General features: G+C 39.7%; 1 protein-coding gene across 4 annotated transcripts in view; it reads right to left on the reverse strand.

Annotated features, from left to right (window-relative positions):
- Positions 1 to 14,882, reverse strand: part of UBE4B (ubiquitination factor E4B) — a 135,991-nt gene that overhangs the window by 55,615 nt on the left and 65,494 nt on the right. For 2 of the 4 annotated variants that reach the window (XM_019639777.1, XM_019639775.1), the window contains 6 exons: positions 11,739 to 11,874; positions 5,668 to 5,755; positions 4,470 to 4,614; positions 2,590 to 2,818; positions 1,726 to 2,136; positions 837 to 986 (listed from right to left, as the gene is read on the reverse strand). In XM_019639777.1, the coding sequence (XP_019495322.1) occupies positions 837 to 986; positions 1,726 to 2,136; positions 2,590 to 2,818; positions 4,470 to 4,614; positions 5,668 to 5,755; positions 11,739 to 11,770 (1,055 nt within the window). In that variant the 5' untranslated portion in view covers positions 11,771 to 11,874. The remainder of the gene's footprint in view (positions 1 to 836; positions 987 to 1,725; positions 2,137 to 2,589; positions 2,819 to 4,469; positions 4,615 to 5,667; positions 5,756 to 11,738; positions 11,875 to 14,882) is intronic. The other 2 variants (XM_019639776.1, XM_019639778.1) reach the window with 2 other exon arrangements.

The raw sequence follows: 14,882 nt of genomic DNA on the forward strand, positions 1-14,882 counted from the left end.
TGGAGTTATTTTTGAACAGTGCTGAGCACAAATACCAACTCAGTCCAGAGGAAACTTCAATTTAAGAGCAAAATTGTAAGACAATGAGTCAGAGTATTAGATCAAAGGTGCTATTATACTTTCTTGCTCAAAGTCACCGAAAAATTTCAGTGATCTTTTTCACTCGATTTTCAGGGGTGAACATTCAGCAACGTTACAAACAGTTTTATAGCCTCTGCTGCAAAGGCTGTCTAAACAAATAGGGTCTAACTTCACAGAGGTGGAGGAAGTGGTCAGCAAAAGTAATGGTTACAAGTGAAAGCAGCATCACAATTACACCAGATAGTATGACCTGTATGCCGATGGATTGCCCAGGCTGAGCTGGGGCAGGACGCGTGCGCACGTGCCAGCCCCTCTGCCATTCCTAAGTAGCAGAGATCCATGCAAGTGTACGTGAGAAAACATGCCTCCCAGAGCGCATGACCTCACATCTGGTAGCTCCAAGAATATTCTCGCAGTAGGCAGGTGAGTGGTCCCACGTTTTTTATCTTAAGGTGGATGAATTTAGTAATGGCAGGTTTTTAAATCCGTTGTTCATGTTTTTCACAAATGATTACATGTCAGTTGTCCTCCAGACGTACCAGGCAACAACTAGCAAATTTTCCTGTGTGCACTTTACCCCGAGAAGGTCCTCACATTTCAGTACATGCAAGTTTCTCACACCTTGACTCTCCAGGGGGTCTCGTCTGACCCCCCCCCCATGTGTGGATTCAAAAGCACACCCCTATTTAGGGCTCATAAGAGTTAGTTCCTAAGTGCTAGGCACATGCAGGGGTAAGACTCCATTCCTCTGATACCTGGACCCAAACTGGACACAAGAAAACTCATCACCACCACCACCACCTTCATCATCATCACCACCATCATCATCATCTTCTTCTTCATCTTCATCACTACTGTCCCCAGAAAGTGCGAGGAAGAGGAAGGAGAAAGGACTGTCGTACAGACTACCACAACAAAAGCAAAAGAGGCCATCAGGGAACGAAGGAAAAGCGAGAGGCAGAAAGCTTTTGCAACTCTTGTCCTTTTCATTCAATCTTACGCTAAAAGTTGTGTCTACTGACATGCAGAAAAGTAATTCACCTAAATTACAAGAACGCACAGGTACATTTGAGAGAGGGGGCCCTGGATGAATGGAATTGAGGCTGTGCTTCTGAAGAGGCTGAAATCAAAGTGCCAAGGCAGGGACACTGGCCAACCCCAGTGACCAGACGTAAGGGACACCAGGCCCCGACTTGCCACAACCCCATGGTCTGACTACATTGTATATTTCCACTATGATTGGTAACAGTAGAAAAAGTGGTCCTGCGAGCCCCAACTCTCAAATACAAACTGCCGACAGTCTCTGAAATACATTTGGAATAAAGAATGACATGTGAATTAGATTTCAGAAACTAAGTTACTTTTTTTTTCTGTTTGTACAGACAGAGGAAAAGTGAGGGGAAGGTAGGGAAGAAAGGAGCCCATGACAGAGCAACCCATACTTCTGATGTTATCAGAGCCTGGCTGCAGCACGGACTCGGGGCGCGAGCCTACCAAACTAGACAGACACATGGGTTAATAACCCCAAACAGAAAACACATGGAACTGAGGTCAGTGTCACACAACAGTTCTTCCAAATCGTGTTAAGCTCCTTTCCCTGCACTGCAAACACGCACCCAGCTCTCCTGCTGAATAAATAAATACCTAGGAGAAATCCTTAGGGAGGAGGGACGTCTGCTCACGGCACTGGGAGAGGCGGACAGTAATGGCGGCCCCATGCTGGTGGGTCTCTGTCTGGAAGAGCTGGCAGGCACTGCTTGAGGGCTACTAGCGAGGGTGGGGAGGCTTGGTGAGCTAGACAGAATGGAGACGCCTGAGGAGCGCGGGGTAGGAGGAGTCGCAGTGCCCCCGGGGTGGGTGACAGTGTAGGGGCGATACCGCGGAGATGAGGGCTGGCTTCCCGCAGCGGTCCCGGAAGCCGCGCTATGAGGACTGAGGGAAATGGAGGGCACAGCCGCCTGGCTGGCGGCACGAGAAGGTGAGGCAAAAGGCGGGCTCATCATTGGCACAGAGCTCCAGAAACTCGTGTTGGGGGCTGGACTAGTTTCATAGAGGCTACATTAGTCGAGAAAGGGAGGAAAGAAGAGAAAATGGAAGAAAAACTTGAGATAAATAACTAACATGGAAAATATCAAGCTTTTAAAGGATAGTGTATTTACGTTTCATATCTCTAAGCATTCAAGTACACAAATCTCTCAGATACTCACCTAAATCATTATACTCTAACTGCTGTACGGAGCTAGAGCCTATGTTTATACTATAATAAAGCTCTCTTTCCAAAGAACAATGTACAATATAGAGCCATTTGTTTCTAAGTTTTAATTTACCAATAGCCAAACCATGGAAAGCCAAAGGGGCCCATATGAAAAAGGTACCACCTCCTCCAATGACTGACTCCATCCCCCCAAATATGATACCAGCCACAGCCCCGTGAACGAACAGCCCTTCTGTTACACACTCCATGGCTATTCAATTACCAATTAGATGTGCAGAAATAACCACACTGACCTAGACAAAGAGCTGGCACCGAAGGAACCCACGCCGCAGAACCTGGGGCTCGTTCCTGGAGTGGAGCTGGGATTCAGCATGAGTGTTCTGTCTGGTGACCGGGCTGCCGCTGCGATTGGCTGTGATGTGGCTGTCAGACTGGCAAACGGGTTTTCGTCTCTAGTCTGAGTGGACATCATTAGCACTTCCATTAAGATCTGACCAATCAAGTCCTTAAAATCAGAGAACACTGTTGGAAAGGCAGAATAAGGAAGAGGTTACACACGGTCCTTCATAGACACAGTCCTTGGATAAGCCGAATGGAAGCAGAGGGGGTCAGTGTGGTGTCCCAGGCTGGAAAGGATGCCAGGGCGGTGAAAGGACATGGGCACACGACCCGGTGAGATCCCAGTAAGGTCTGGAGCGCAGTTAATAGTAATATCTTAGTTTTGACAAGTATACTATGATTATGTAAGATACAGGAACTCCCTGTACTGTCTCTCAAACTTTTCTGTAGATCTAGGACTATTCCAATATACAAAGCTTATTTTTTTCAAAAATTGGAGTGCAGTTAATCAGTTACTGCTGATATACATTAACTGTAAAAAGAAGCTACTCTCAACAACAGAAGTTTGTTCGTCCTACTAATGCAACTGGGTTAATATTTCTTCACCGATATGTATTTCATAGACAGTAAAACCATCAAGTACAAAATTCAAAGTATTTTCTGAAGGGTCTAATTTCTAGTGACCCTCTGGCTTTCAGGGGCAGGTTCTACGTTCTAGTTCCTCCCTCGTCTCTGCAGCTCCCAACTGCTTTACTGTAGGTCTTTGAATACATTTCAAATACCACTCACTACACAAATAAAAGTTCTAACCCATGTAAATCTTACCTGATTTGGTTATTCAAAACGACCACTTAGACATGTACAAGACAGACTTGAGAATCTTAAGATTTACCATAAGAGTAATAATGAGTGGCAGGGTTTTGAAACATGGTTGCGAAGCCCATCTCTATAACCAGAAGTAATAAGACGATCCCAGTAAAACCAGAAGTGAAGTGTCCTTTGGCCAGGAACGCAGGGAGTTTTTGTTCACCGTGGAAGACAGGCCAGCATAGGAAAGGGGAAGGCAATCTCCTTGGTATTTACTCACTCGCTTGAAATATATCTACTGAGGGATTATTACATGCAAGGCACCCTTCTAGGCACTGGAAAGACACCAGTGAGCAAAGCAGACAAAAAGCCCTGCACCTGAGAAGTTCTATTGCAGTGATACGCAAAAGAACACTCCACTGCACCCCTTACCCCCTGTGGATTCCAAATGGCTGCTATGAAGAAAAGCGATAGCGCCCTGTAATGCTGGTGTGCGAAGAGTTGTATTGCTTTGTTCTAAGCCTGGTTTAGTGTAGCCTCTTAAAATAGAATTCTGGAAACACAGCAAAATATCACTTTGTCTTATCTTGCTAAGCAATTTAATCAAGCAGATTCACTCCACTGTCCCCACATGACCTGGCGGGCACTTAAGGTGGGTACATGTCCTACAGAGCGCCTCTCAGGACCCTGGGAGACGGCCCCGTGTCTGCCAGCTAATGCTTCTGGAAGCCCCTTCATTCTGCAAAGGAAAAACCTTCAACCCCGAGACGATGGACACCATTAACTCATTTACATAGTTTTCTTTTAGGGAATCATAAAAGTTAAAAAAAAAAAAAAGGTTTCTCAATAAGGTCAGTGGAAAGTGGCCACACATCAGTGTCCTCATCTAGAAGTATTACCATCATCAAAACTACAATCCTGGAGCAAGACAGTGCCTGTGGGTAAGAGGAAAGGACGAAAGACCTTCCATTCCCGTTTTCTCTGAAGAACAGTGCTCTGAAAGAAGGCAGCTGAGCTAGATGCCTACCTTCTTTTGGGTTCTGCTTAAATTGTGCAGAAAGAGAAGAAAGAAAGATGACATCTCTGTCCCGGTCCTTCCAGGAGACACGAAAGATCTTACAGACCAGCTGTAAGGCCTGTTCTTCAGACACTTCAGAACCCGATGAAGGCTCCTTTTGAGGAAGAAGATTTGAGGGTTAATTCAAAGCCGACTTCAACAGAAATGCTTACTTCTGATCTAACTCATTTATTACTGAGGCTATTTTAGAAATGCATAGAACCGTTCACCCATTGATTTAGGGAAAAGTAAGTTTGTCCCTGTGACGTCAAAGTGACAGCGTGTATCTCTGGTTATATGAGCTCACAACACAATCTTCGGGGGGAATGGGGGATAAAAGAGCATCTCTGAGGAAGAAATGGGATAAAAGATGTGCATACATCCTATTTATTTACTTTTCTGAACACTAAAGGACCAGGTTAACATTCTAGGTACATGATCAATTTTCCTTCAAGAATTTTTCCAGAGTTTAATGTTGCTCACTACTTTCCATCACAGATGAAGTATTATATATGGTAGAGCTTTGTAAACACTAAAGAACTACACAAAATAAGGCATTGCATTATTAGGAGGCTCCCGTCCCACTTCTAATCATCAGTACGTGTTGTTCAACACTAATAATGATGCAATTTACCTACACCAGTTTTACACCATGACACCACAAACAAACGAACAAAAAACCCACCCTTTTTCTAAATATAGGGAAATACGGTCAGATGATAACAAACTATGAAGGCCTCATATTTTCAAAAAGCTGCTACTTGCTACTGGATCCCACATGTTCTTGCTTCGATTCCCAGTCATTTTACTCAGAATACCACCAAAGATGTCCTAACAAACTTGCTTAAGCAAAAAAACCAACAGAAAAACTTCAAATTAATTCTAAATGAATTCCTATTACAAACTAAATTTACTGATTAAAAACATGGTACTGAAACAAAGCTAATGGAACGATCTTAGATAATAGGACTGTTAATAGGACTTATTAATTGCCATTAATAAGGGCAATCTAGGATACCCATTTTTCCTGCAAAAAAAAAAAAAGGTCACTGAAACAGGACTTGCTGACCTGGGGTGGCGCACTCTGACCACTCTGCAGATATGAGACATGGACAGTGTTTATTTACATCCCCTAAAAACAGAAGCAAGGGCTTCGTCTCTTACCAACCTTATCGCTGAGGCTCCTTTTTTCTCTTCGATCATTTTCATCAACTTCCATATTTTCAATTCCTGAATCCACGTCCACCTGGGACATGCTTTAAGCATAAAAGACAAGTTAAGTCCTTTACCTTTTACAAATCTACCCAATGCCCTAGCTGCTGGTTGAGGAAAAGTTTTAAAATATCAGTCAAAATCAGTCAGGAAAGCAAAATAATAAAGGTTCATCTAATTTTTAAGAGCTCCTCATATATTAAGATACAAACATTCTATCATAGATGTTAAAAATATTTTCCCCAAGTTGGCATTTTCTTAGGCTCATTAAAAAAAATAATAATTAGAGCAGATTTTCTATACATATTATTTTAAAACAATATACAATCAATCAGAGCCTGATTACAAAATCTGGCTAAGTTCACATATTATCTTCCCCACGTTAAATAAATAATTGCCCTGGAGCCGTTTATTGAAAAGAACATCCTTTTTACACTGACATGAAATCACCTATGTCGTACGTACACTTGTCATAAATGTGTGGGTCTATTTCTGGATACTCACTCCCGTTCCATTAGACAGCCCATCCGTCCCTGAGCCAATTTAACTCTTACTAAAACTTCACAATAAGACTTCGTATCTGCTAGGTCAATGCCTCCATCTTATTCTTCTATTTCAAGAGAGTCTTGGCCATTCTTGGCCCTTTGGTCTTCCTTCCATACTTAAGAATCAGCTTGACAGGTTCCTTAAAAATGCTGTTGGGGCTCTTTAGGGTCAACTTAATTTCATTGACCCTAAAGATTAAATTGGTGAGAAATGTGCTGTTGAGTTTATCCATGGACAAGGTATCTCTCTGCAAGCATTCAGGCCTTCTTTAAGGTCTTTCAATATACTTTTATAATTTTCTCCGTAAGTATTTCACGTCTTTTGGTAAATTTATACCTATGTACCATATATTTTTTAATGAAATTGTGAATGGTGCCTTTTTAAAAATTAAGTGTTCTTATTTGTGTTGCTAGTACATAGTAATGTAACCGATGTTAGATATAGACCACTTATAAGCAACCTGTGTACTTATCCATAGGGCTTGCTAGGGAGATAATTTCATCTCCAAATAATAACTGTTTTGTTTCTTCCACTCCAATCCGTACTTGTTTTACTGCACTGGGTAGGATCCCCAGGTCCAACAGAAGCAGAAAGAGCTGTCATCCTCATTCTCATTCCTGATTTCAAAGAGAGTGTTTCTAATTTCTCACCACTGGATGGATATGAGAGTTGCTGTATTTTTTTGGCGGGTGTCCTTTATCTTCGTCAGAATGAGACAGGCTATGCTGTGGTAACACACACTCTCTGAAATCTCAGCGGCTTAACACTACAAGGGTTTATTTCTTGCTTACGCAAAGTCTGATGAGAGTGAAGCATCCTTACTCCATCTTTAATCTATGCCATCTGCAAAACACAGCCTCCCAGGTCACTGGAGCAAGAGAAGAGAGGGATGGAGGAGGAACATCGGCTCAACTGCCTTTGCCTAAAAGGGACACATGTCACTTCCAGTCACAGTCTACGGGACAGAGCTAGTCCCTGGACCCCAATCTAACTGCCAAGGAGCCTGGAAATGCAGGGGAGCACATGGGACTGTTTGGTTTACTCTGTCTCTGCCACACTGTCAGTGAAAGGATGCAACTTTCTGTTCTCAGCTTTTTAAGATTTTTATCATGAATTGATGTTGAATTTTAGCAAACTTTTGCAACCATCAAGATTGTATGGCTTTTCTGTTTAATATATAATATGGTGAATAATACTTATAGAGTTTCTAATGCTAAAGCATCCTTGCATTCCTGAGAGAAACACAAGTTAATTATATTATATATTATATTATATATTATATTATTTTTAACTAAACTTGTAACTGAAATATCTGTGCAGAAATATGCATAGATGAACATACGTTTGGCTAATTAAGTTTCACAAAGGAAATATACTAATGTAATCAGCACCCAGATCAAGAACTAGAACATTTCCGGACCCCAAAAGCCCCCGTTATGACCCTTCCAATCACTAGTACGCGAGCCCACAGTAGACACTATCCTGGTAACTAGCCCCACAGATGTTTTGTCTGTTTTTTATGTGTTGTAGTATTTGATTTGTCAGTATCTTAAGATTTTTGCAAATATGTTCATGAATATGATTACCATGCAATTAATTTTCTTCATCTATATTATTCGTCTGATTTTGATGTTAAGGTCTTATTAGCCTCATAAATTGAGTTGGTAAGTGTTCCCTTTTTTTTATTATTATCTGGAAAATTTTGTGTAAAACTGGAGTGGAGAAATTACCTATGAAATTGTACGAGCAAGGTACTTTCTTTAGAAAAATTTACAAGACTGATTCAACTTATTTCATGGTTTTTGATTATTCAGGTTCTCTCTCCTTGAGTCAGTTTTGGGAGAATTATGTTTTTCTATGGTTTTCATCCAAATTTTCAAATCTGCATATTTTTTCAGGGGATTCTCCTTTTCAATAACAAAGCTTACTACTCAGTGCCCATTCTATGCAAGCCCCGTTCTAAGTGTCTGAGATGTCAATGAGCAAAAAAAGACAAAAAGAAAAAAAAAAATCACTGCGTCATGGAGCTTACACTATAGTTAGAGATAAAAAGATAATAAACAATAAACAAAATAAATGAGCAAAGCACATAGTATAATGATAAATGCTATGGGAAAATTAAAGAAGAAAGAGGAGGGAAAGGCAACTGAGAAGGCAGGGCCTCCCGTTTTAAATGGGGGGAGCCTCACCGAGAAATGCCGTGTGAGCAAATATACACGAAGGCGGTGAGCCAGGCACATATCTGGGGTAAGAACAACAGGGTTTCTTTTCCCACTATTTCTTTGTAGTATTTTTTTTCCTTTTTTATCTATTATAGGAGCACTTTAGCTGCAACACGCAGATCATGATTTATATTTAATGTTCAGTTCTAGATAGTACTTTAAAATTTCCATTAGAAGTCTCTCTTTGATGTGTATGCAGAAACATGCTGTTTTTAAAATTCCCAAATGTCTGAGGGCTTTTTAAAAATTTTTTTCCCCCTGTATTAATTGGTAAACCTAATGTACTAGTCAGAAAACATGATCTGAATGGTTTTGACTCTTGAAACTTTTTGGTCGACAGGTGTCAGAAGAGAAAGTGTTCTCTGCCCGCAGAGTGCAAAGTTCTCACAATTAGATCAAGCTTCGTGGCTGTGTTGTTTCATTTGTGCACATGCTTACTGATATTCATGCTCTTTGAGCTACCGATGGCTGAAAGAGATGTGTTAAGAATCTCCCATTATGATTATGTATGTGTTTTTTCTAGTTCTGTCAGTATTTGCTTTATTACATGTTGCTGCTTCATTCTTAAACGCATGTAATTTGGGAACTGTTATATCCTGCTGGTACACTAAACATTTACCATTATATAGCACTCATTCCTAGTAACGCTCTGTGCTATCAAGTCTGATTTATTAGTATGTTACCCTAGTTTTCTTTTGTCTAGTATTTGCCTGGTGTCTCTTTTCCCTTTCTTTTACTTTCAACCTTTCTCTAACCTAGTATTTCCGGTACGGCTTCTGTGGACAAGGAACAGCGGGGCTGTTTTGTTTTTAATCCAACCTGTGCCTTTTCACTTTGATTTACTGTAATTACTGACATATTTTCATTTCTTTTTACCATCTTATTTTGTGCTGTTTGTCTTTTTTAAAATTTGTGTTTCTTCCTTCCCTTTCTTTGAATTCACTTAAACCCATCCCCCCACTTCCCCACACCCATTCCATATTTTCCTTTTACTGGTTTGGAAAATATACTGTATTTTTATTCTTTTAGTGTACCCTTGATATTTTGTCAAGTATTTTTAACTCAAAATCTAAAAGTTGGCAATTATCTTCACCCTTCTCCCGGAGCGTGCAGGACCTGAGTTTGCTCTAATCACCCCACTTCTGGCTCACCTGCTACTTCAGCCCGGCACATTAGATCTACCTGGTTTTTGTCCTTTCGTCCCCTGATATTATGTTATACACTGTTATTATTGCTTTATACCATCAGTGTTTGTTTAGATTTACCACATGTTCACTATTTCCTTCATTCGTTCTTCCTTCTTGCATCTCAGGCATTAGTCCTGAAATCATTTTCCTTCTTAACCAATCTGTTAAAAGTTGGGGTCTTCTAGCAGCAGGTTATCTGGTTGTTTTGCTTGTCTGGTGGGTTGGTTTTTAAATCTATAAATGTCTTTATCTCACCCTTCCTCTTACCAGATAGTTCCACAAGGGTACACAATTCCCAGCTGACAGTGAATTTCTTTCAGCATTTAAACGCTATTATTCCACGATCCTCTGGCTTCCATATTTAGCTATCCAACTGTATTCTTTTGTAGATAATCTCTCTTTTCTCTTTGGCTGCTTTAAAGGTCTTTGTCTTTGGTGTTCTTGTAATTTTATTATAAAATGTCTAGATACGAATTTCTTTTTTCTTTAACATCCTTGAGAGTTGCTTGGCTTCCTGAATCTGAAGAGTCATATCATTGATCAACTCTAGATCTCTTTGATAATGGCTTCCAAACCAGCAGAGGGAAACACATGGAATGAAAGGGGAAACTCTCTCCAAATCTATTTTCTCTTTTTGATATTTCTATTAGATATATATTGGATCTATGTCCTCTGTACCTCTAAATATTTTTCTTATTTTTCATCTCATTTTCTTTCTGTGGTACATTCTAGGTAATTTCTTCAGCTTTACAATTCCATTTGTTAATTCTCTCTTTAGCTATGGTTTCAATTTGAATTATTACCTTTTCATTTCTAGAAATTATATTTGGTTCTTTTTCAAATGTGCTTGGTTGTTTCTATAATCACTTGCCCCTTATGTTTTCGATTCACTTTCTAATTTATTTAAATATACATATTTTGTATTCTGTATCTGGTAATTCCAAAACCCCAAAATCTCTAGGTGAAATAATTCCGTTATTACTGATTCTGCTGATTTACTCATGGTGGCTTTTTTCTAGTGTGTCTTGTGATTTATTTATTTATTTTTTTTACCATGAGCTCGTATTTCTTGAAAATTTTTCTAAGGAAATTCTCTTTAGACTTGGATGTTTTCTTTTTTCTTCTGCTAGACGCCTAAAGGCAGTATGGGCCTGGGTCCACTGTATATGACAGCTCTTAGCTTGAAGTTTTTCAGACTATACCAATACTGTAAACCTAGATGCTACACCCATAAGAAAGTCACCTACCTACCATGAAATCAGAGTTGACTTCATTTTTTAAAAAAAAATATGTGCACTCAGAGCGAAGGGAATAAGAACACAATTGTTTTTACTCTATGGGGTTCATTTTTTTCTCCTTGATCTTTTCCCTGAGAATGTAATCCTTCCTGCATTCTCGTTTAATGTGGGGTGATCGCTGATCTGGTTCCTCACCCCGACCCCACCAAGTACCAAAGCTCTGTACCTGTGCTTCTCAACCGTTTTTATATCACGACACATGTAGGAAATAAGGTATGTCTGGTCCCCTGACATAAACAGAGGGGGCTGCTTGAGGGCAGAGGAAATGGGTCCTGGGGGGTCTGGCTTGCCCAAGGAACAAAGAAATCAACACCTTAGCCACTGGATTACCTATGGCAACCTGGCACAAAGGAAGGCTCTGCTCTGACAGCCTGATCCTTACGGAGCTCTCAGCGTATTGGACTCACCTGTCGGTACCCTTCCAAATTTTTAAATTTCACCAATCAGATCAGTAAAAGTTTGAAGACATTTTTAGGGACATATTGTGCCAACTTTGTATTTACAAAATAAGGACCCTAAAAATCTAAAAACATATTTTTACCACCTACACTACTATTTCATAAAAGACATTTCAACACCAAAACATAAAAAGACATAAAGAACACTCCAGAATAATACAAAGACCTTCACATTGAATAAATTTAGCTATAATTTGCTATGGACGGGCATGGATCTCCGGGCTGGCATCTGAGACTACTGGACGCGAGACCAAAACGAATGGACCTTTCCCTTTCCATAAATCAAACAGTTCATTGGAAAACTGGCTTACTTTACCTTTTCTCACAAGAGACACCATCGATATCCATGCTCTGGGAACGTGAGAGAGACTGAGACTGTGTTTCAAGGCTATTGGAGGGTGAGCTGCTGAGAGAACTGACACCTTCACTGCTCTGGCTTCGATGTGCTACTCCTAACCAGAAAAAGACAAGGCAAGATTAAGTCTCATGTGACATTACCTTAAAGCTACTGTAATGACAACAGTAAACATACACAACTGGCATTCATACCATCGTGATAGTCAGCAACTGAGGGATTTCTATCAGAAGATTACACTAAATGCAGAAGTAACATTAAAATCATAAGAACATTGGCAATAAATCATAATTTATCAATATACATCACATGAGGTCAGGAACAGAGCCAAATCTAATACCTAAAACTGATTCCTCATCACTTTCTCTTTCACCAATTTAAATTAAGATCCTGGAATACAAATTAGCCTCCATCATAGCCAAGAAATATCCATGAAATATACCAAAAGTAAGATACATTAATGAATGGATGTAGACACATAGAAGTAGACAGGTGTGTGATAAAGCAAATATACTAAAATCTTAATGGCAGAATCTAAATGGTGGGTATCTAAGTGTTCATTACAAAATTCTTTCAACTTTCCTGTATGCTTAAAAATTTCATGATAAAATGCTGAAAACATACAAATAGACCCATCTAAGCTATGTCCTTAAATATCAATCGACCCCCTCAGTGAGTGAACATTTACCTGTGACAGCTTGGGGAAAATCAAACCCGACACTGTCCTCGCCTCACAGGGTTTACAGTACAGTGAACCGTAGCCATGAGCACTGGGCAGATTTCACAATGTCTTTAAAACCATGTTTTTCATAAAACTTAAAAAATTACTTTAACTCTGTGAATATCTTTCTACCAAAAAAAGTGTACCCAGACATTTGCAAGTACTTTTAAAATTATGTTGCCTATGTCACTAAAAAGGAAAATGAGACGTGCATGTTTTAGAAAAAAACAAAAACAAAACAACTTGAGTTGCCAGTTGCAGCTGAAACAACTACCAAGTGGATAACGTTTTAGCCATCCCAGTATTCCAAGAAAGTAAACTTGCCACCCTTTAATGCCTCTTCATTGAAGAATATTACAAAACATTTATCCATTCCTGGCAACAGGTTTTAACATGTATGTCCCTGTTTATTACAACTTGTGCAGGACCCATACAGGAAAAGAGAAAACTAAATTTTCACTATTCCTAAGTTGACTCAAGTGAAATACAGAAAACATCTAATGTAGTGAGAATTCGGAAATAAGCTCATGGAAGACAGTAAAACTTTAAATTCATCAATTCAAGCAGTGTAACCCAAAGTACAGTTTCAATAAATATTTATTGAAGCACTAGATAACAGAGCACTAACAACAGCCTTAGGAGAATATCATTTTACCTATCACACTGAAAGGTCTGACAATTTTTTTAATTAAAATGTATCAATAATAAAGTTCAACCATTTTTATGGGGCAGCAGCTTTAAAATTTCTACCTGATAAAGCCAGTTCTAAAATTAAACTGGTAATCACATGTCATTTGAAAAACTGTATTTGTAACATAGTATACTACAGTTTTCCTTATGTCCAGTAAATCTACAGTAATACAGTGCCAGAGTATACTACATAGTATAATATACTATATTTGTAATATTTTTATAAGACATGAAAGATATCATCTGAATTCTGTTTTTCCTGAACCCTCCATGCGACCTTCACATTCTCGGTCAAGTGGGGCAACTCTCCCCAGAATTAATTATGTATGAAGTCTGACAATTAAGTTCGTGAACCTGCCACGGTGCACTTCCATTGGCAGCACTGTACAAACAGCTCGGTAAGGTTGCATAACCTTGGTATACCAGTGTCTCACAGCTGTGTTCATGTCTACATATGGCCATATCTTGCTGAGTGGCGTTCATTATTGTTGTTGTTGTGTTTTTGTGTGCCGTTGTGAGAATGTCTGAGTTTGAATTAGAGCAACGAACAAACATTACATTTCTTGTTAAACTTGGCAAGAGTGGAAGTGAAATCAGGGACACATTATTAGTCCAAGTTTATGGAGATAATGCCATGAAGAAAACGGCAGCATACAAACAGATTAAACGTTTTTCTGAGGGGAGAGAATGCATCATTGATGAAGAGAGGTCAGGGCAGCCAGTAACAAGCAGAACTGATGGAAACATTGCAAAAATTTGTCGCATTGTGCATCAAAATCACTGGCTGACTGTGAGAGGCATAGCAGACCAAGTAAACATCAATAGAGAAACAGGAAAATCTTAACTGAAAATCTTGACATGAGGAAGGTGTGTGCAAACACGGTCCCAAAGGAGCTCTTCCACCACAACAATGCACCGGTTCACACGGCACTGTCTGTGAGGGAGTTTTTAACCAGTAACGAATAACTGCATTGGAACACCCTCCCTACTCACCTGATCTGGCCTCCAATGACTTCTTTCTTTACCGGAAGATAAAGGAAATATTGAAAGGAAGATATTTGGATGACATTCAGGACATCAAGGGTAAATTCGACAACAGCGCTGATGGCCATTCCAGAAAGAGTTCCAAAATTGCTTTGGAGGGTGGACTAGGTGCTGGCATCAGTGCATATTTCCCAATGGGCGCACTTCCAAGGTGACCGTAGTGATTTTCAGCAATGAGGTATGAGGTACTCTTTCTAGGATGAGTTAGCGAACTTAATTGTCAGACCTCATAGACAGTGTTCCTCAATTTCTACAAACCGTGTGACCCCACTCCTTTCTTAAACTTGAAAAACAGATGGTTCCTCCGCCTTTATTTATAATCAATACAAAATAAATATCATCACTAAAAACAAAGCAAAGCAATCGCACAAAATATCACTCTTCTCGAACCACACACGTGCTTTTGTTGTCGTCCACCTGCTCCTCCCACCCCTAACTTGGGAAATCAGTCAGGAAGCCAAGCTTTAAGGAATACATTTATCTCCATAAAGCCAGACCTTACAGAACGAAAACATAGACAAAACCTCTTCTGATCCTCTTTTAGAAGATGAATATAATCTATACATCAGGGTAAAAGTAAAGTTTTAAAAAGTGAGGGTGTGTTTAACAAAGAATGGAGAAAGCCGTGTCTGCTTAATGAAATATGAATT

The sequence above is a fragment of the Hipposideros armiger genome, unplaced genomic scaffold (assembly GCF_001890085.2).
Source record: "Hipposideros armiger isolate ML-2016 unplaced genomic scaffold, ASM189008v1 scaffold_46, whole genome shotgun sequence".
Taxonomy (NCBI): domain Eukaryota; kingdom Metazoa; phylum Chordata; class Mammalia; order Chiroptera; family Hipposideridae; genus Hipposideros; species Hipposideros armiger.